Source organism: Amphiura filiformis, chromosome 9 (genome assembly GCF_039555335.1).
Source record: "Amphiura filiformis chromosome 9, Afil_fr2py, whole genome shotgun sequence".
NCBI classification, from domain to species: Eukaryota; Metazoa; Echinodermata; class Ophiuroidea; order Amphilepidida; family Amphiuridae; genus Amphiura; species Amphiura filiformis.
The window spans coordinates 59,536,743-59,558,615 of NC_092636.1; the positions used below are offsets into that span (position 1 = coordinate 59,536,743).

The following is a 21,873-nucleotide window of genomic DNA, read 5'->3' on the forward strand; positions in this document are numbered from 1 at the left end:
CGAAAGTCAGCGTAGTACGGCACAGAGAGGTAGACAAACTGCCTGTCAAAACTGTTCCGCTTGTCCAAATACTCAAGTATCAAAAGGATGGTCCACAATAGAGGTTATCCACTTCACTCATGTGTGACTTCTAACAAAAGGCACTGGTTCCTGTAGTATTCCTCATTCAAACTAATTCAATGCATGACTTTGGCAGGCTATTTTGAAACAGTCATGGTTGCACATGCAGGTACTTCTTTAGAATGTCCTAAACAAGGTATAGCAGTCGTTGATAGGATATGCAGCTTATAGAACATGGATAACCTCTATAGAGTGATTCACGCAACATGAATAGGGGATTAAAAAAACTGTGAAGTAGGACCATCATGACCATGTGCTTCTTTTGTCCAATTTGGCGCACAATTGGGCTACTTGGCGATCACTTGCCGCTACTCAAAAAAAGCATGCCGCTACTTACCTAAAATTTTGCTACTTTTGCCAGTCTCAGGCCGCGGCAGTAATTTGATGTATTTTCCTTTCAATTTAGCCGATTTATAAAGGTTTTGAGTCTCTGAAGCTCCCAATTGCAATTACAATGGGTTTTGTGACCATTTATTGATCGGTCAGTGACTTCCCAGTAAGTACCAGAAGTTTTTAAAGTCTTTTGGGAGCTTAAAAAATTGGGCTACTTGAGAATCCTTTACCGCGGCCTGTCGAGTCAATGCACCACGCCTTGACGCTGAAAAGTTTTGGCAACACTGTTTGGCATCAAAATTTCGAATGGAAACAGTTCAGACCCAGAACACGATCATGTCAGAAATTATCATTTTGTTCTGGGTCTGATTATTCGGACTAGTAATTTATATCATTCATCCTGATGATCTGCTTGGGACATAATTTGTTTAAAACTGATTTTTGGAAAAAGTGACAAAAACCATTAAAAAAGTGGTTGTTATTGGCATTTGTTTCCTAAAAAATCACAATTTTGACAATTTTTGTACAAATATAAATTTTATTATTGAGTCTAATACTTTGCTATACTTAGCTTGTGAAAAACCTTCAAAATTTTCTCAACATATGCCACTTGATATGAAAAAAGAAATTTGTGTTGCCAGGTATCAAAATGTATTTTTTGTATTTTTGGGTCATTTAATCCAAATATTAATATTGTACACAATACACATAACATTGGATCTTGTTACACTTGTTGTCGGCATTATGTTACAAGCTGGCTAGTGGCGACTTAGAAGAATTCCTTCTTTGTGGGGCAAAGAATTTGGAATTGGAAATTGAATTAAATTAAATTAATTTTGACCAAAAATGCTTTAAATAGACCCAAAATTAGACAAATGCATTGCAGATCATTTACTTTTCATGAATCATGTCTAACAGCTCTTAAATGTTTTAAATTATATCATTTTGAGGCATTGTCATTCGTAAATATAAGTGCAAGTAATAATAATAATGTCCTAAATTTACCCAAACTTTGCAAACAGCGTAAAACAGTACCATCCGCATCAAAAAGTGGCATTACAATTTAGGTGTAAGTACTACAGGTGCATTGAAAATGGAGGTTGGGCACTTACACTGGGCTTCAGAGAAGAATGGCAGTCCCTTGCTCAGATTGACGCGAGCGCCCTGTTAATGAGCAACATACGCGGAGCTTTGTGTTCACTTGAAGGGCGCTGATCTACGCCGACCAATGATTTGACGTACGATCGGCTAATCAGATTATCGGTCTGTTGCTATGATTGTCAGAAGATTGATTCAGCCAATCAGAATCCCACTTCCGTGTTTACGCTCTGCACGCTCTCAAAATGTAGACAATTGCCGTATTTCTCTGACAAAAACTTTAGACAGATGTCACTTAAGAATTTCTGCAGGAGGTGCTTATTATAGAAAAATTACTTAATTCGTGTACATTGTGGAACATACGCTTTGCGTGGCTGTGCGTAGTAAGCTGTTGTACGCAGATAACCTCGCAACATGGATGTGTAGAGTAGGCTCAGTAGCGCGTGTTGTACGCTCGTGTATTAGCATGATTAGTCGTGGAGTAACAAGCATAGTTGAATGTTCCACGATGTACACAAATTTAATAATTTTTCTAGGTCAAATATGATACTTACTTTAATTTAATATGTTTTTTTTGTCTTTCTTTTTAATCATCCAGGTGCCTTGACATCCATGGAAATCAAGCTCAAATGTTAGAGGAAAGTTAATAAATTGCCAATTTATTCATCATTCATCATGGCAGAAGTGTTGAGTACAAACCAAACTTCACTGTATAGTCTATTTGAATTGGCAGCTATGTCACACCCTTATTCCATTGCTACAATGTTTGATGATGGTGATGGTGTAACCATGTCAACGTACCAAGATGTATTAAAGTCATCTGGTATCATAGCAGAGCTATTGATGGGGATAGGATGGAACGATCAATGCGTTGGGATGTACTGTATGGTTACACGGCAGATACCAGCAATCATACTAGGGTACGGTCATTGCATATACATGTATATGATTTCCAAATACTGTTTTACCTTTATTTTATAATCAATTTTCCAATTTTTCGGAGTCATGTGCAGTATGTAAAAATCATGACATCAAGATGGTTGACCCATGCATTGGTCATCGAGCACAAGAGGGGCAGAGACTTTCTCTGCTATGCACTTGATGATCAGGTATGCAGAACAATTAGGATATTTACTTTAGTGAATGATGTTGTTCAGAAAAGAAAAGGTCAAGAAGGGCTATTACTGAAATGCCAATATATACACAGGAAGGTGCCATGAATTCCCACTTCTTCCTGGGTTAATTCATGGGTGTCTTGATACAATGCAATCCATCCCCATGCTTTGTTGTTCCTTGACACAAGCTAAGGGTGCTGCTGGCATTTTCTTTGGAAGGGGGGGGGGTCTCAAATATACTGAGGGTCATACATTTTTGGAAAGAAATATAGGGGGGGGGGGTCATAACATTTTTGATGACCAAGATGTAGGAGTCACAAGATGACCACAGATAGTGTATATGTTTATTGTTTATTTTATTCAAAAAGACTAATTTCAATACAATTTTAGCAATTTTATTGATGCCGACTTTTTGTAAATTTGGGACCCCCTTCCGAAAAAATGCCAGCCCCCTAAGTGTGAGGATTCCTGCCTCTGCCCTGCCTCTGTCACATCTGGAGCATGTTGCATTATAATCTATTGAGAATATACACACTTCTAATCGTCGTATTAAATCATTACTCCAGGGCTAGCAATTTGTGAATGTGTGAATGTAAAAAAAAAAAAAAATGTAAACAGATTGTGTGAATCAAATAGATTCTTGTGAATTTTTAAGGAGAATTGGAGAGAATCAAATGATTCATCAAATTCTTTTGTGATTAATTTGTACACTCTGGGAAAAATTCTACCAAGTTACCATAATCATAAAGTCTCTTCTTAATCTTTATGTCTAATACATGTAATATGTGACCCATCACATCGAAACAGACCACTTCGCAGCTAGCTTCATTGGCAGATAAGAATGAAAGAAGATGGAAAAATATAAAGAAAATAAAAAGAATTCTGAGCTTGTTTTGCCTCATAAAACATTTTTATCGTATCTGATTTCAACAAGTAAGGTGTCATTTTCAAGCTAAAAAGCAGCAGTTTATCATAGTGTTTAAATCTCTATTTTCATTTCTGCCGCGAGGTGGTCTGTTTCGATGTGATGGGTCACATATGGATAATCTTGACCCTACATAGAGTCAGATGTGAAAGTTTTCCCGAAGTTACACCAAATGACCAATGCATTCATCTTTCTGTTATTACATGTACCGGTATACATATTTTTATTTTGCTATACTCCATGGTTTAGTTTTCTTTATATTTTCCTTTTCTTTCTGTCTTTCAGAATACTTCAAGTTCCTTGTTGTTTTGTACCCCTAGATCCAAAGGCCCCGTCACACATCACTAGTCATGTAATCTCATCTATTGGCTTAGAAATGGTTCTTGTTCAAATTAGTCATCTGCAGGTAAGCTTTGGTATCAGGGTAGGGGTGTGGGGTACAGTGCTCCAAGTTATGGAAACTGACAACTAATTTTCAGGCAACAGAAACATTTGTTTTGGTCTAATGAACCAAAATTGGGCCAAATTATAGACTATGGAGCTAAGAAAAATGCAAGTTTGTCCAAACTTGAGTTAAAGAGCTGCAATTCAGGGAGTTTTCTCAAAGTGCATGAAGCTAAAGGACTGAAGCATGATCCCTAGGTCTTTGGAACTACTTGAGAGCCTGAAAAGGGGGCTCTTGACTGCCCCCCTGAATTAAAGAAGCAAACTCATTTTATTTTACTAGAAGCTATCAGGCAAACTTTAGGAACATTTTGGCAATTGTAAATTGGATTCTGGTTTCTGATATCATTTTAAATTTCAGAATTTTCATGATACAATAGGCCAGCAATGGGATATTGAATTGTGCCCAGCCTGTGACAAATTCAAGGAGTTTGGCTTTGTCTTGATTCAAATTCACCAGCAGGTAAACAAAGTAAGTGATGACAATTATATTAAAGTTCAACCAATATCTTAGGATTTGGGCTTTCTATTTCTCTAGCGTTAGGATGAGAATTTGGGTGAAGGTTAGGCTAGCACGTTAGGGTTATGCTAGGTGTAACTCAGAGTTTTGCTACATTTAAAACAGCTGCTATGACACTCATGTGAATAAAGTGCAGCTATTTTCATTGTAGTCCAACGCATTGAATATAGTGCGTCTTGTCTTAAGCAGAGAGTAACGCCATGTTGGATTTTGCAGTGACAGATTCAAGTCAGTGCATTTACATGGTTGCAACAACAGCGTATGGACAGAGAGCCCTTCTATGTGTGTTTATACCCCCTGCGGTAATTTGCGTGCACGATTCAAATCTGCCACTGTGAAATCCAACATGTTGTTACTCTCAACTTGAGAAGAGACAGACTGTAGGCTGGTGAATCACGAGGAGAATTCAGTTGACATTACCTTATCCCTTTGAATAAGTTCATCAGGATTGATATAGTTGAATTCAATATCAGATTTTGTTGTCCAGAATTTTACTCACGTTTTAGACGTTTCATCTTCCATGTGGAAGATTTCATCAGTTATGGCCGATCCTCCTACTCTATACAAGCAGCTACTGAACACAACAACACACCCTGGGGATGAGAGTAGGAGGACCAGAGGAGGTGCAGCGGCTGTATCGGCGCATTACTGATGAAATCTTCCACACAGAAAAAAAATGTGAGTAAAATTCTGGACTTGTACAACAAAATCTGATATTAAAATTACCTTGTCCAATTTAAAAATTTACCAAAGTTGATGAATCACATGAATAATATTCAGAATTTCACTGGATGTGATTTTGGACAGATTTAGAATAAAATTTTTGTGACTTACATGCATGTGTAATTCAAAATATTCCATAGTTGAAGAAGAGAATGTCATATATTTTTAAGGGGGGGGGGCAATGAATATTTGGCTATCATGGGGGTGGGGGTATGAAGAGAATGTCTCCCATGTCCATGCTCCCCCTGGTGCCATCACTGTCTGAGATCAGAATATACTTTGACATCAGGAAATGATAATATATAGATTTCAAGAAACTTCTTGTAAGCAAGATGTCCGTACTATCATAGCATCAAAGTTACATGTACTTTTGCAAGAATTCTTTGGTTTATAATCTGATTGGGTGATGCAGTTGATAGTAGTGTTGAACATACATACTACTGATGTGAGTTGTATTGTCAAAGGATCAAGAATTTTTTGACAAGTACATTCTTTTTATTTCCCCTGCAGGATTCATCCCGTGAAGATACAGGACTGGCCTATGTGATGCATACTTCAGGGACAACAGGGAAGCCAAAAATAATCCGAGTGCCACATCAATGTATTGTACCAAATATACTCCATCTCAGGTTGGTTTTCAAGCTGTAATAGATTCATCAATAGGTTCATACAGCTTTCTTACACTTATCATATTGACAATCCTTGGTGATGGTACATAAGGATTTCCCGGCCCCCCAACTCAACACAAAAGTTGGCAACCATGAGAGTTACCAAATCTTTTAAAGACCCCCTTTGCAATGATTTTTCATCAAATTTACCCCCCTTAAGGTTCGTTCATACTACCACCGCATTTGCGATGCGTTGCTTTGCGATGCCGATATATCGATTACTTTTTGCCGCAACTCAACGCAACTCGTCGCATTTCCAAGTTAAAATGTATTTAACTTCATTGCGATATCTCAATGCAGTATTTTGCAGTGCGGCAACGCACCGCATCGCAAAGCACCGCATCGCAAATGCGGTGGTAGTATGAACGAACCTTTATTCATGCAAAATCGAGGACAAAATTTGACCTAAAACAACCCCTTTTTATGGTTTTCAATGACTAGAATTTCAACACCCCTTTTCAATGACTAGAATTTCAAACACCCCTTTTCAGTGATACTAAATTAAATATTGACATAAAATTACCAGATTTTCCCAAGTACCCCTTTTATCCAAATTTCGCAGACAGTGCAAATTAAATACCCCTATTTTGCTGATTTCACGGTCAAATTTCGCGGACTGTCCAAATTAAATACCCCCTATTTTCCCAATTTCGCGGTCCTCGCTACTGGTAAAAAAATTACCCCTTTTCCGCGCTATTTGGTAACTCTCATGGCTGCCAATTTTTGTGTTGAGTTGGGGGGCCGGGAAGGATTTCTTGTTGGGAAATTCAGAATGATAAAGAAATGGAGATACAATATCTTGATAATTTAAGTACATATCAATTCTGCTGTACTTCATATTTCATTATCATGAACTAGAAACTCAATTTGCCAGAAATGGTATGACTTTGTTTAACTCACTCAACACTTTGTCTTGCATACTGTTTGTTAACATCAGGAAGACCTTCAACATCAGAAAATATGATGTCATTTTCAATGCTGCCACCCTGACCTTTGACACCAGTATTGTAGAGATCTTCTTGGCACTATCCCAGGGTGCATCACTGCTTATGGTACCAACTGCCATCAAACTCATGCCAAGGAAACTCATGAGTATTTTGATGAGAAACCATGTGACAGTTATACAGGTATGTGGTCAAACATTTCATGAATTGTAAGCATATATGATATAAGGTAAAAATGTTCAGCGCAGAAATATTTAACAAAAAAGATATATAATTATGCTGTGCATTATTGCTGTTTTATAGTTTTATAGAAACATTAACATTTTTTATATATTGTAGTTTGAAAAAATAGCTATGTGCTTCATAGAGTTTAATTATTATTGCATTTTGGCCCGCTTATTTTGCTTTCTTTCATTTTCTGCTTTGCTGCCAATTTTCTTTCTGGCAACTAAAAAAGAAAGGTCTAAAATGAGCCATCCACATTGAGCTTTATGGCAAATCTGATCTCACATAGTGACAAACAGGTTTCTGATAGAACCCTTTCTTGACCATATTCAATTTGTAAATTTACATTATTAGGAAAACCTATGACGAGCACTGGATCAATAATTTTTAAAGATAAATTTAAAATTTGTTCAAAAACATCTAAAACATCTTCAAAATTATGTCACCATACATTGTAGGAGATGTTTTGAAGCTGTCCCAGGGAGACACTTTAAACTTTATTTCAACTGTGACAGCATATCAAAAAGATTGATATCCGATTCACATTTAATTTCTTTTTATATCCAGGCAACACCGACACTGATTAGAAGATTTGATCCCAGCTTATTGCGTGCACACCTCTTCAGTGATAATACCCCTCTTCGCCTTATGATATTTGGTGGAGAACCTTGTCCTACACCAGCTGTGATTCATCAATGGTGTAGTAAGAATAACAAGACAGATTTCTACAATATATATGGAATCACTGAGGTCTCTTGCTGGGCTTCATTGTATAGAATTCCTAATGAAGATATACACAATGATGTTAACCAAAGGTATGTACAGCTTTCATGATGCACACATCAACATACTTTATACTAGGAACTGTACAAACAAATGTGACCCATCACATCAAAACCAACCACTTGTCTTCAGAAATGAAAATGAAGATTTAAAAAAATAGGATAAAATACTATTATTTTAGCTTTAAAATGACACCTTATTGAAATCAGATACAGAAAGAATGTTTTATGAAGCAAAACAAGTTCAAAATTCTTTTTATTTTCTTTATATTTTCTCATCTTCTTTCATTGTTATCTGCAAATGAAGCCAGCCGACAAGTGGTCCGTTTTGATGTGATGGGTCGCAAATACATTTACATTTATTACCATGGCTAACATTTTAGCATGTGCTGGTGTCTGTACCTTTGCCATGGGGTGGATAGTTTTTTATTTTTTATTTTATGAGCAGTTTTTTGTCAATTCCTAAGTATTTCTTTATAGTTTGTAAAGAATAAATCGAAACATAAGTTGAGAATTTGTTTATTTAAAGCCATATTATAACATTTTCATACAAAATAGATTAGCATTTCTCTGCCATAAAATGTTAGTTTTTACTGTCAGATATATCCCCTTTTATTTTTTAGCCTAACAACTACGGCAAAGCAAAGAAAATTGGAATTTACTACCAGCGCATATGTCGGCAATTATACGTACCACTCCTTCGGTCATGTTATGGTACGACCCTTTGTTGTGTAGATCACCGTCCCGCACGCAGTGTACGTACTGTGTGTTATGAACATCGATCGTGTATGCGTTCGACTAATAATTCCATCGTAATAATAAAACGCCGGTTCCATCGTTTTATTCAAAATTTCGGATTTTGACAAAACTACAGCACCTAGAGTCTTGATTTTTGCAGGGTATATTGGTTTAAAAAAGTACAATATAATCATGTAAAAAATGAATTTTAAAAAATCAGTGAGGGCATCCTCCTCAGCAAATGTTATAATATGGCTTTAATATGATATGTTATTTTCTGTTGTAGTGTTCCCATTGGGGATCCACTAGATGACACAATCATTGAAGTGAGAGACAAACATGGTATCAGAGTCAGCCATGGATGTGGCACTGTCTTCATTGGTAAGAACTTTATGATAAAATTGATAAACATTTTTTCATACTATACTATCTCTTGCAGGCTTCTCTGGGTTATTTAGTTTCCTTCAGCATCTAAAACTGTTTTTTCTTCCGCAAATTTATTGCCCTGACTTGTCTCATATATTTATTATAAAAAAAAGCAAATGGTACAAATGACCTGCATAATGCTTTGGGCCAAGCACCTGTTCAAGATATCAGAAATGATTACTACCTTTCCTCTTTGAAAGCGAGTTGGCCCAGCAGTTGTTTTCTCGCCTTGCACCACTGATGTCCGGGTTCAAGCCCCGGCTATGCCCAAGGACTTTATGTGCACTTGGATTATCCTGATCCATGCTCGCTTCTGCAGGTTTTCTCTGGGATCTCCGGTTTCCTCCTGCTTTCAAAATCAGTGATTAGTTGTTTGGTTATCAAAACTTCCTTCACCCAGTGGAATTTGGGGATCTGCACAGATAATTGGTGGATGTTACAATCTAAGTGTGGATAGGTTTGCGCCAGGTTCGGCTGAAACCAGCCTAGTTGATGTGATCTGATTATGATGGTTCACCATGGCAGCGAAATTACAGCACTTTGAATCCTCTGAGATCTGGAAAAAGGTGCTATATAAATCCAAAATTTATTTATTTAATTTTTCCTAAATATGTTCATATTCTCAAACATTACACAAAATTTAGTGTAATTTATGGGAACTTTTTATTTTTCTTTGTTTACAAGCATGATGGGGAGGGAGTAATAGTTTAGTTGTCTTTTATTTCAGGTGGAACACAAAGATTTTGCTATTTGGAAAATGAAGAAGCATCAGTGGAATCAAAAACAGTGATGAGGGATACGGGTGACCTGGTTGAGGCCACCAAGCGAGGGCATGTGTGTATAGGTCGTCAGGATGACCAGATCAAGAGGCATGGCAAAAGGATCACATTGACTCAGATTCAACAGGTAAATTAAATCAGATCAGATCAAATCAGTTCAAATTCAATCAAATCTAACCAAATCATGCCAAATTAAAAGTCAAATCCTTATCAAATGAAATTCTTATCAGACTTTTTTAATGTTATGCTGGTTATCACAGTTTCAAATTAATTACAGTAAAATTGAAGTGTTTATATTAAAACTGGAGATCTCCGGCTTTATTCAGAGTTCACCGATCGAGTGCTTGCTAACATGTCTCGTGAATGTTAGCTCATGTGCACTCAGTGACATATAAATTGTGTGCATATCGCTATTCATCATACATTGTATGTCTTGACTCAACTGTGGGCATATTGCTATTCATCTTACGTCTTGTGTGCATCCCAGCTGCATGATGTAGAAATACATGTAATATGATCAACAAGCTAATGCAAGCATTGTAGGCATTGTAATGAATTGCAATTTTCTTTGTTTTACCTCATTCGTTTGTCTCCAAATTAAAAGGGAACAATGTGGTCAGTGAAGACTAACATTTAAATATGAATCTATGCAAATCATACAATATTGCTTTAAGGGATGTGGTATGAACATTTGGACAGTATTTATTGTGGGACAATAGAGCACATCAGACATATCGAATTGCATTCTGAATACAAAGAATGTCCTTCTGATGTCAAATAATTTTGATTTTTTGAAATTTGCAATGTAATACACATTTTATGGCAAATGATTAAAAATTGATATTTTTGATATTTAACAGTACTCAAAGTAAACTTTATAAATCTGATGATTTATACTTAAAGTAGGGATAACCATCAAAATTTCATGTTGACCCTATTGCTACAAAAGATTGTTTTCTGAGTAGAACTAATCAACAGAAGTATTTTGGTGGTTAAATGGTCAAAATCGGTCAAAAACTTATGAATTATCAAAGTTTCCCATTCTGACCGGTCATTGGAACGAAATAAAATGACAAGGTCCAAAAATAGCAGTTGGGAGCAAAATTGGCATAAGCATATATTTACCTTTATATATTTCTTTATTTTAACATATTTGCAAACATGAAACAAGCATATTGTGAAAGTATCAAAGGGTTTCTTATGAAATGGCACTTAACTAGTCACTGGCATAACTTATTTTTTCAAACCAAGGCATTGAAATCATGCATTTAGAGGACATTTGCCAAAAATCATCCAAGATAGCCGATATGGCACAAAATCAAAATTGCACTAAGTAGGTGAACTTTTTTTTCACAACCAAGAATTTCAATGTTATTGGGTTTAATATGACCAATTAGTAGGTGTATGTAAACAAAATCTTAAGTTTTGAAGGTCATTGACTCATTCACAACAATAGAGATTATCCTCATCATGCTCATGTGTATTCCTGTAGTATTCCTCATTCAAACCAAAGGAACACTCAATACATTATGAGTATCTTTGTTCAAACCAATTCAATGCTTGACCTCGGAGTTACCTGCATGACTATCGCGGGCTATTTTGAAACAGTTATGGTTGCACATTCAGGTACTTCTTTTGAAAGTCCTAAACAAGGTATAGCCAGCAGCAAGTTGTAGATGTTATAGGCCTAAATATAAGAAAACGTTTAGAGTTAAGATCAGGTGAACAATACATCGAATGAGCACGAAACTTCACATTTATGTTCAGAAAGGTGTCTTCTTAACATGATTTGAAAGGAATATAAAAATTCCAAAGGGACTAAGCTGGTGATTTAATGTGTAACTCGAGATCTACTTGTTCAATTTTTTAACCTTTTTACAGAGGGTATGATAGAGGTATTACTGGCAACTCTGCCAAATTACAGCTCAGTAGGCCACGTTTTCACCTGATCTTACTGATTTGAATATTTTGTGCCATTCTTGAGCAGTGCTAAACTCAGCCACTGGCAATTAAGCGCACTGTGGCGATGGACCAATTTTGACTCGCACTTACAGAAAAACAAAATAAGTTATGTTGCTGTAATTTGCAAGATAGTTACAAAATATAATTGGCAGTAACTTCCCAAATTTTACAGAAAAATATTGAAAAATAAAAGAATGAGATCAATTTAGAAATGTATGTGCAAGCAGTGCACAGTTGAGCTCCCTGCATGTCTATGGGAGTGTTCTAATCAAGTTGATGGTTCATTGGTCATCCCTACTTAAAGTGTATGTAGGTGGGATGAAAAGCCGACGATCAATTGAAAATTTTCAATTGATCGCCTGCTTTTCCTCCCAGCTACATACACTTTAAGAATATATCATTAGATTTATAAAATTTACTTGAGGACTGTTATATATCAAAAATGTGAAAAATATCAAATTTTAATAATTTGTCATAAAATTTGTATTATATCGTGAATTTCAAAAAATGAAAATTATTTGATATCAGAAAGACATTCTTCGTATTCAGAATGCAATTCGATATGTCTGATGTGATCTCATGTCCCACAAAAAATACTGTCGACACGCTTAAAACGCTCATTCAAGATCCCTTAAGTGGTTTAAAAGTAGTGCTATTTTTTACTTGAATGATACCGTAAATGTTCGCCTAATGGCGCCTCTGGGCTCCTTTGCCTTGGGGTAAATTTCATTTCAAATAAAGAGCTCCCTCCTCTAAAATCCCAACAAGAATTAAAGTTCCGTGCCCTTATTTGCCTTGGGGTAAATTTCATGTCAAATAAAGAGCTCCCTCCTCTAAAATCCCAACAAGAATTAAAGTTCCGTGCCCTTATTTGTTGGTGGGAATTTTACGGGAGGGCACTTTTTGGTTTTGCCTAAAATTCTACTTATGTCAAGGGAGCTCATAGCGCCATTAGGCAAACGTTTACGGTATATGAATGCATGCTGCCCCATATACATGTGTTTGAAGTGGGGTAGAATGTAGCAGCTTCACACTACAATATATTTCTTAATTACAAATATTTGTTTTTCTTTATGCAGTCAGTAGAAATGTTGGACTGTGTTTCATCATGTGCTGCAGTCCTCAACAAGCAGCAACTTCTACTGTTTTGTGTTCCAACCGACAAGCAAATATCTCCTATCCCACAATGCATTTCTCATTCACATCCCCTCCTATCTCAACTCCAAGGCATTTTACCATCACATGGTATGCCTGATAATGCATTTTGGGTAAGTAATTTTCCTGTGACTTTACATGGGAAATTGGATAGACCAATCCTATGTGAGATAGCAAAGGATGCAGCAGGTAGTGTGGGTAGTGTTGAGAGCAATGATGTCAGGGAGAAGCTTTATCAACTATGGCAGGTGAGTTCAATACATCAGCAGCAGATCTCTATCTAGTTCATCTAGATGTGACAATATGATTTACTTTAATAGTCAACACTAGTTTTAGTAATAGAATCTATTTGAGTAGGTAATGCTTTCTGCTAATTATCACATGTTGTGAATGCTCATCAAATGTACTTTTAGTGAAGATATTTGTTGGATTATTGATTTTCCCAATTTAAGATTTCTACATATTTGTCTTCAATTTTTTTCTCGGAATAAATCATTAATATTGGTGTATTGCGAGATAAGTGTGACTGTAACACAAATATTCGGATGAAAATGTAACATTACTGTTCTTAATTGATTTGGTGTTATGTAACTTTATTATTACACAGATGGTGTTGCCTCATGGTGCAGCCATAGATGACATCAGTAATTTTCTGCAGCTTGGTGGAGATTCATTCCAAGCAGTACACATGGCATCTCAGATGGAACTGTGGTGTAAGAGACCACTTCCAGACTTTGTAGATAATCTTTTACATAAATGCTTTGGTGATATAGTTGTGTATGTACAAGATTGTTTTTCCAAACAAGAAACTATTCAAGATGTGAACTCAGGGCATACATTAGAATATGGGGAGGGTCATGAAAGAAAACCATCTGATGTACATTCTGATTGCACAAACCAAGACACATCTTCTCCTGATGCTCTATCCCACAAGGCATGCAACTTCCTGTGTACTTGTTGCTATGCTGCTGTAAGGCGAGGATCTCAGGTGACATTTTGCAGACAGCAGGCCTGTAGGTCTGATGAAACAAATGCAAGACCATTGGTGGATGCAGGGTTACCATGGAAACCTGAAGTAATTCAGATGAGATGGAAATATGACACTGGGAAATGTGTGGATGCATCACCACTTGTGGTAAGATGGAGGTAAGTATATTAATGTAGACAGATACTTAGGTATCATTATTCATTTTTGGCGAAAAAAATAAGGAAATGCAAAGAATGAAGTAAAGCAATAAGCAAAAAGTTCACATGTGTACTGATTTTGGATAAGATCTAATCTTTGTTATGTTGTTTGTTTTGTAAAGTTTGATCGGCTTAGGCGAAAGTTTTTATTACTGTGCACATCAATGAAGTCCCAACTCGTGCTGTGTAAATTGAAATTCACATAAGCGTGGGCCAGCCACGCATTACTTAACGCATGATTAGTACAATTGCTGCGCCCAACTGCGTGCACACCATTCTATATCAATACACGCTCTTATGAGTCTTCTTTTTTTAGCCGAACAAACTTTATCAGAGAATTTTTTTAAATGCATACGAGCACCAGCTGTAGAGAAAGTGAACATACTTATGAGACAATTTTTGGACCATAATGTACATAAGTACCAGTGATTACACTGGTAAAATTTCATTGATATAGCTCCTTCATATCTGGGTGATTTAAAAAACTTTTTGATACCCCCTCGTATATCATCATATTCAAAGTATTTTTAACATGTTGTTTTTTCGAATTAGATCCAAAGCTGTGGTGTATATTGGTTCACATTCACATAAGTTTGCTGCTATTTCCATGGAAACTGGTGATGCATTGTGGGAAAGTACCCTAGGTGACAGGGTGGAATCATCAGCTTGCTTGTCAGCTTGTGGGAAATATGTTGTAGTTGGTAAGTGTCAGGAATAATATTGCTTTTATCACAAATATATCAGGATTGATGTCCTGACTGGCAAATGGGTCATGACTATAATGTGCTTGAAGGGGTGTGTGTGTAGGCGCTTGTTTTCACCTACAAACGTGGACTTTGATTCCACACTTATGTAGTGAAAAACCATAAACTGCGAAACGTGGACGTCCACGGTCGTAGGACAGTGGCAGAGGGTGCTATACAGCATAACTTTGCATATGGGGTAGGGTCCTCTATGGTAGGTGTAATACCAGGACCACGGTTAGCGGTGAAATATCAAAGAAGTCCACGTTTGGATTATGATATGTCTGTGTGTGTGGGTCCACGGTTTCACTGTTAACAACCACACACACAATAAGGGTCCACGGTTGTCGGTGAAGGCGTGTAGGTGGGGGTGGGTGCTTGTATGTGTGTTTACATGTATTTGGGTGTGCAAGAAAGTGTTCTAGCAAAAGAGCAATATATTCAGAGATAGTGATTTTTAACACAGAGGCCAAGTTATCAACGCAAATCATTGTGCTATAACTGAGTTTCATTAATGTTGAGGTTTTGCATCAAATGTAAATCACAATCTCTCAAATGTATACAAGTTTGACTTACTGCCAGTTACAGGAGACTAATAATACTACTTGATTCCAAAGTAAACAACTCATCCACAGTGATCTTTAAATAGCGTGGTCATGCATCCCATGAAGTCAGCACTAAAACAAAGTTTTCAACTTTCCATTCTTGCCTTCCAGGATGTTATGACAGTCATGTTTATTTTCTAGACTGTAATTCTGGTTTTGTTTACTGGAAATATAAGACTCGGGGACCTGTGAAGAGTTCTCCTGTAGCTGATAGTGACTCCTCATTGGTTTATATTGGGTCACATGACCAACATCTGTATGCACTGTGCACTAAGGTAAGCATGGAAAATAAAACAAAATGGTGGTTCAATTTCATCCACAGAGGAGAAAGAAACAGAGCCCGTACAACCAGTCAAAGTCCGGTGTATTATATGATGTAAGTTCTCGCATATTCATGAGGGCCGATTGTTCGATCGTGCCGTGTCTAACAATCACGGCAGCGCTGCGTGCCTTCATGTGCGTTGCGTACTTTCGCGATTACGCGATAGACCGTGAAAATACGCAGTAATTGCGTAGCAGTCTCGCCTGTCGCATTTCTTGGAACAATCGGCCCTCATTATCGGGTGATGCTGAGACTTTGACTGGTTGTACGCGGTCTGTTTTCTTTCTCCTCTGTGATTTCAACATACTTTGTGGGAATTGAAATTGATTCTTTCAAACCTACGAGGCAAGAATCAAGAAAGAATCAAGTGATTCTTTATCATGTTGCCCAAAAGGTGTAGTTTATTAAAAGTTTAGGAGAATCATTGAAATTTATTCTATTGTGTAATTCTTGGTGCATTTGAATGTGGATGCGGACGTGATGAGTCATTACTCATTTATCAAGCAAAATCATTCATTTGTCCATTTAATATGTTTTTGCTTCAATATTTGAAAATAGATCCAATCTTGTAGTCATACAGGTATCTCAGAAGCAATAGTTTTTGTTTGTTTGTTTGCTTCAGAATTGTTTTGTATTTAAAGTATGTTATTAACTGTGGTGCTTGTGTGTAAGATAAGAAATTGGAGGACCCACATACAGGAAAATGAATCATCACTCTTGTAAAGACTATGAGAAGCTTGCTGCCCAAAAAGATGACCTCTAACAATACATTTACTTGTGCAGCATAGCTAGGTGAAAATTATTTGGTGCTTGTTGTGTTGGTGAAGCTTCACAAATGCAAGGGTACATTACACAAAGCACACTTGATGTAGATGCTGTACCCAAATGCATGTATACTATTGTTTTTCAATCCAAAATGTTATCATAAGCACCACCGCACTGCCTTACATAGCAAATCAAGTATACATATGAAATGTATGGTGATGTGTTTTTCTTTCTCTGTATAGGATAAGACGTGTGTATGGCAAATACATTGTGGAGGTGGTTCTGTGTTTTCCTCACCTGTTATCTCATACCAAACCCAGAGTGTTTATGTAGGCACATTGTGTGGGAATCTCTTGGCTGTAACAAAGGTAAGCTACACTGTAGGATGGTACCATCCTCTCCCACCAGAGGTGACTCTCTCATAAGCATACTGTAAGAAGAATGGTGTCACCAGCTACCTACCTCTCACCATTTATTATATAGGTCTTGATGTACAAGTCTTCCACCTCCTCCCCAAAGCCAGTTATATTTGCTAGTATTACTTACTACTGTATTTTTAAGAGATGCAGAAATTGTTGAGGACTATAAAAGTTAAGAAATATGCTTTACACTTTAGTATGTTGTGGTCATGCAGTACAGCCAGATGCTATCATAATCGGGTTGCTGATGGATTGATAGAAAAATACTGTTGCAAAATTTGATTTTCAATCAGTACAAGGAATTACATTTATGTGAAAGAATATACAAATGTAATACACCAGTAATAACACAATTGAGATAAATGTACAAAGGGGTGTCAGAAGTGATAATTAACTCGTAGCCTCAAAAGTTTATTTTTAGGAAGCAAGTGTTTATGCCAACCTAAATTTCAGGATTTTTAAAAATATTATATTGAATAGAGCAATTTGGATCACATTTGTTTCAAATATTTTGTTTGTTTATTTGTTTTTAGAGCACAGGACAGTTGCAGTGGAACTACAAATGTCCCAAACCAATTTTTTCATCTCCAGTCATCTCTGCCATAGGTGTGATTGTAGGCTGTGCAGATGGAAGTTTATATTGCATCAGTTATACTGGAACCACGGTATGTCAAAAGCAATTCTTCTTCCAAGGGTACTTGCCTCTGAGGTCACATGTTCAATCCGTGTGTGGGTATTGGCTTTGGTAAATTAAAGATGACATTATTCTGTCCTTTGGAGGGGTCATTAAGCTGACAGTTCTATGTACAGATAGCACCTGGCTGTCCCAGTTGTTTTTTCATGGGAGCCCTTTAGATTAACATTGCTAGTTGGGAGCCATTTGCAAAGTTGAAGCACTAAAATAGAATTTTAAAAGAAAAGGAAAAAATACTGACATTTTGCCATTAGACAATCAAATCAGTTATCCAGCTCACCAGTATTTTGAAGACAGGTCTAGAGATCCTATTCCTGTTTTATTTTTGTTATTCTTTGTATGATTTTCATTTCAGCTTTGGACCTTTGAGACTCAAGCTCCTATATTTTCTTCTCCATGTGTTTACCCATCCACACCCAGCAAATCCACGGACTGCAACAATACCAAAACTCAGTATGTTGTATTTGGATCCCATGATCATTATGTGTATTGTGTTGATAACATCCAAGGAGGACTATTATGGAAGACAGAGCTAAAGAGTCAAGTATATGCGACATCTTTCATTTTTGAAAGTGAAAGCTTCCAGAAGAGACTAAATGATCATAGAACAGTTGATAAGGAAGGTGATGGAAGAAAGAGACTAATAGTTAAAGAAACAAGCAGTAGTAATGAACCAATCAGAAAGTGTGTACGATTAGGAAATGAAATTGATCAACCAATGAGGGACCATGTAAACAGTGTCAGTGATCAGAATCCAAATGAACTGCATCCTAGTAACATTGTGGACAATTTATTTGTTGTTGTGGCATGTACTAGTGGTACAGTATCAATCTTGGATATATCTACCGGTGGTATTTTGTCTAGTTATGAGCTGCCTGGTGAAGTATTTTCATCACCTGTGGTTGAGAACAATACCATTGTCATTGGATGCAGGGATGACTTTGTTTACTGCTTGGATATAATTTGAACTACTTGATATTTAAATTAGGCCAGCAATATGCATGTTTCGCAACTATATATATGTGATGCGATCAAGCAAAATCAGTCGGAACTCGGAAATATTGATTTTGAGATATAGCCAAACAAAGTCAACATTTCCTTTTGTTTCCTGTTGTTTTGGAAACTCTTTAATTGCTCATATCTTTGGAACTGGTTGTTGAATTTCAATGGGGTTTTCTGCAAAATGCAGCTTTGCAAATGCTTTTTACTATCCTATAAAAAATTAAAAATTAATTATTTCTGAGTTCCAACTGATTTTGCTTAATCACATCACATATTCGTCTGCAGAGTGCTACACTGTCGTAAGTGCAGTTTGGACAATTTTACAGGAGGAGCAGATTTGTGTTTTGCGTAGCCGTTTGTTTCCAAGTAGCCATAAAATGACATGGGAATATAAAGCAATTTAATTATTAACTATATAAATGGTGTTTAAAGTTAATCAATATATGAATTATTTACTGATTTAGATGTCGTAAGTGCCACATACAATAGTGTTGCATCCACTGCTAAATTAGGATATGCGTAATATCAGCTCAAAATATCCAATATCATTATAATTTTTATGTTACTTAACAACAATTTATTTTGGCACATAATATTTATAATAGCAAGACACATTTTGCCCTAATGACTGTTATCTCTCAAGATTTATTACTGAATCTAAAAATAAAAACACCGGATTTATCGTCTCTATTACCAGTCATGGGAGCTATGAACTTAGCCAGCTTGGTGATAACGCCTACAGCCGTCGGTGTCACAGTCAGTGATGTGTTAGCAGACTATCGTTAGTGGCATGTACGATAGGCTTGCAGGCATTAATAAAATTGCAATGCATTGCACTTAAGGTATTTTATTTCATAAATTGTAAATAATTAAGTAATTTTGAAACTTAAAACCTGGTTTAAAATGTGTGTTTTTAAATTGCCTTGCATAATTCGTCAACATCTCAAATTGGCCAAAAATATTGCTTATGATAGCGTAGCACTCTGCCGACATATTATTTCTAAAGGAATGATATATAACCTAGCAACTAAGACAGGATCTTACCTGGTCCAATCTTAACTCTCCATCCAAAATGACAGGTAGATGGGTGACTTCTTAAATTCAAATTTCAAGAGATGTCTTTGAGCAATTATTCCACTTCATTAAAAAAAATTGGTTTCCAAAGGAAATTCGCCAATTTGAACAGCTCGGTCAGCAACAAATGCTATCCTCGAAGGTATCCAATGCTTATGCTGCAAGATATTGCATTAAGCAGCCAACAAAACAATGTTCTTGTAATCAAATAATTTAACCTGGGTAAATCATTCAGTGTTGAAACACTGCTCTCCCATGATGCCCAGGGACCAGTGGAAAGTATGGGAACTGGCTGTCAGGTCTTTGTCATACACTACATCTGTCCCCCAATTCAATAATGGGAGTCAGATAATTGAATCATTTTCCCCGCTGGGTATAAAATTTAATTGAACCAGGGACCTCTTGAACCAGATGCAAAGACCTTAACCACTGGGCCACACACTGTTCTAATCTAATCAAATTTTAATTTTCAATTCACACATCTCATTGCATCCACACAGCTTCTACCTACAATGTTTGGCACTTTTTGGTCAATGCAACATGTAGCTTTGCTCCAAAGCCAACCTTTTTTCCATCCAATTGAAAGAAAAAATGAAAAAACCATGCCATATGCCCTCTGACACTATAGTAAAGACCGGCTGTGGCTGGCGCGTCGGTCAGTGGACTTTCGCGGTTGGTGTGTGGGGTAGACCAATATCTCAGGTAGACAGTGATCTTTACTGCATAGTGGTCCTACTTTACTTGTTGGCGACTTGCATATTTAATAGTGAAGCTTGCCTTCGGCAAGCTCTGTACAAATACATGTACTGCTGGGTGATGCATGGGAGTGGTATTAATTTTTTACAGAATGGATTGGCCTATATACATTTTCTTTACTAATACTAACTAGTCACTCGCTTGGGTTTATTTTACTTGGGGATCTCTGGATCTTCTAAGGTACTGCGAGGGCTCTGATCAAGAGCTATGCAACATGTACTGCATAAACCTGAAAGTTATGTTCTGATTGGCTAATTAAATCATGTCATGAAATATCAGTACCTCATTTGCTGAACAAGCTGCATAGCGTTGCATGACCCTGGACCTGGTATCACTTGGTTCTTTTTATACAATAAATAGGTTGCGAGCATTGGCCAGTGTCATACTTCCCTGTTAGAAACTGTACTCTGCCAGTCAATGGAATGCTTAATCTTATTTCAAGGAGATAAATGGAGTCAAATAAAATAAATGAGAAATGTAACTACAATTGATTCAAATGTGATTTTCTTTTTTTAATATTTGTCAATATTACAACAAGAATACACAAGACCAAAATATACAAAATGTTTAACTGCAAAGTCTAGGTATGGTTGAATGCTCAGGAACAACATTCTCAAGAGTCAGTCATGAGAATTTGTCATTTCTAATATTATTGGGCTATTCTATTTAAAGTGGAAGATTTCACTAATTTCAGTTACACCAAGTTCAATGCAACTGTTTGCTAGATTCAATTTGGCCTCACCTTTTTCACTTTTTTTGTGAATGAAAATGGTTTGATATGAAATGATGAAAACAAAGTCTTCCTCAGTGGGGGTGTGGATATCAAATGGATTAGCCCATTTAATCTGCTACATGTGATAATCAGGGCTCATGCTGAATTGTTGATCAACTGGATTCACAACTTGGCTGCAACCTGGATCTTACCGGCTGCAACCTGGATCTTACCTATAATGTGTCTCATCTAAGTTGAGAGTAATGCCATGTTGGATTTCAGTAACAGATTCAAATCGGTGTGTTTACATGCATGGTGTTCGCCCCTCCGGCATACAGACAAATTACCCTTCTATGTGTGATTGTGGATTAGGTTAGCGCGCATTATTCGAAACTGCCTCTGAGAAATCCAAGAACATGTTACTCTCAACTTAAGACAAGAAAGACTATTACAGTCCCCTATATCTTTATTACATGACCAAATATGAATAAGTCACATTTCAGTGAACTACGGCAAGATTTATGTTAATGTCACAGGTTGCCTGCCTATGCAACTTGCCTGGATAGTTCGAAATATTTTTTTCTAAGTGCATGTGCCCTGTTCTTTTTGCAATTTTTAAGATGGACATAATCTTTACAT

The 21,873-nt window shown here is 36.7% G+C and overlaps 1 protein-coding gene across 1 annotated transcript; it reads left to right on the forward strand.

Moving 5' to 3' along the window:
• The first annotated feature begins 2,154 nt into the window (after nucleotides 1-2,154).
• Nucleotides 2,155-19,458, forward strand: LOC140161231 (beta-alanine-activating enzyme-like). The gene is made up of 15 exons (XM_072184685.1): nucleotides 2,155-2,471; nucleotides 3,877-3,997; nucleotides 4,397-4,507; nucleotides 5,789-5,907; nucleotides 6,884-7,073; nucleotides 7,683-7,930; nucleotides 8,922-9,016; nucleotides 9,789-9,967; nucleotides 12,882-13,205; nucleotides 13,565-14,103; nucleotides 14,695-14,843; nucleotides 15,602-15,765; nucleotides 16,820-16,945; nucleotides 17,530-17,661; nucleotides 18,046-19,458. The coding sequence occupies exons 1-15, from the start codon at nucleotides 2,227-2,229 to the stop codon at nucleotides 18,655-18,657; spliced, it is 3,354 nt and encodes a 1,117-aa protein (XP_072040786.1). The 5' UTR covers nucleotides 2,155-2,226; the 3' UTR covers nucleotides 18,658-19,458.
• The last annotated feature ends 2,415 nt before the right edge of the window (nucleotides 19,459-21,873 follow it).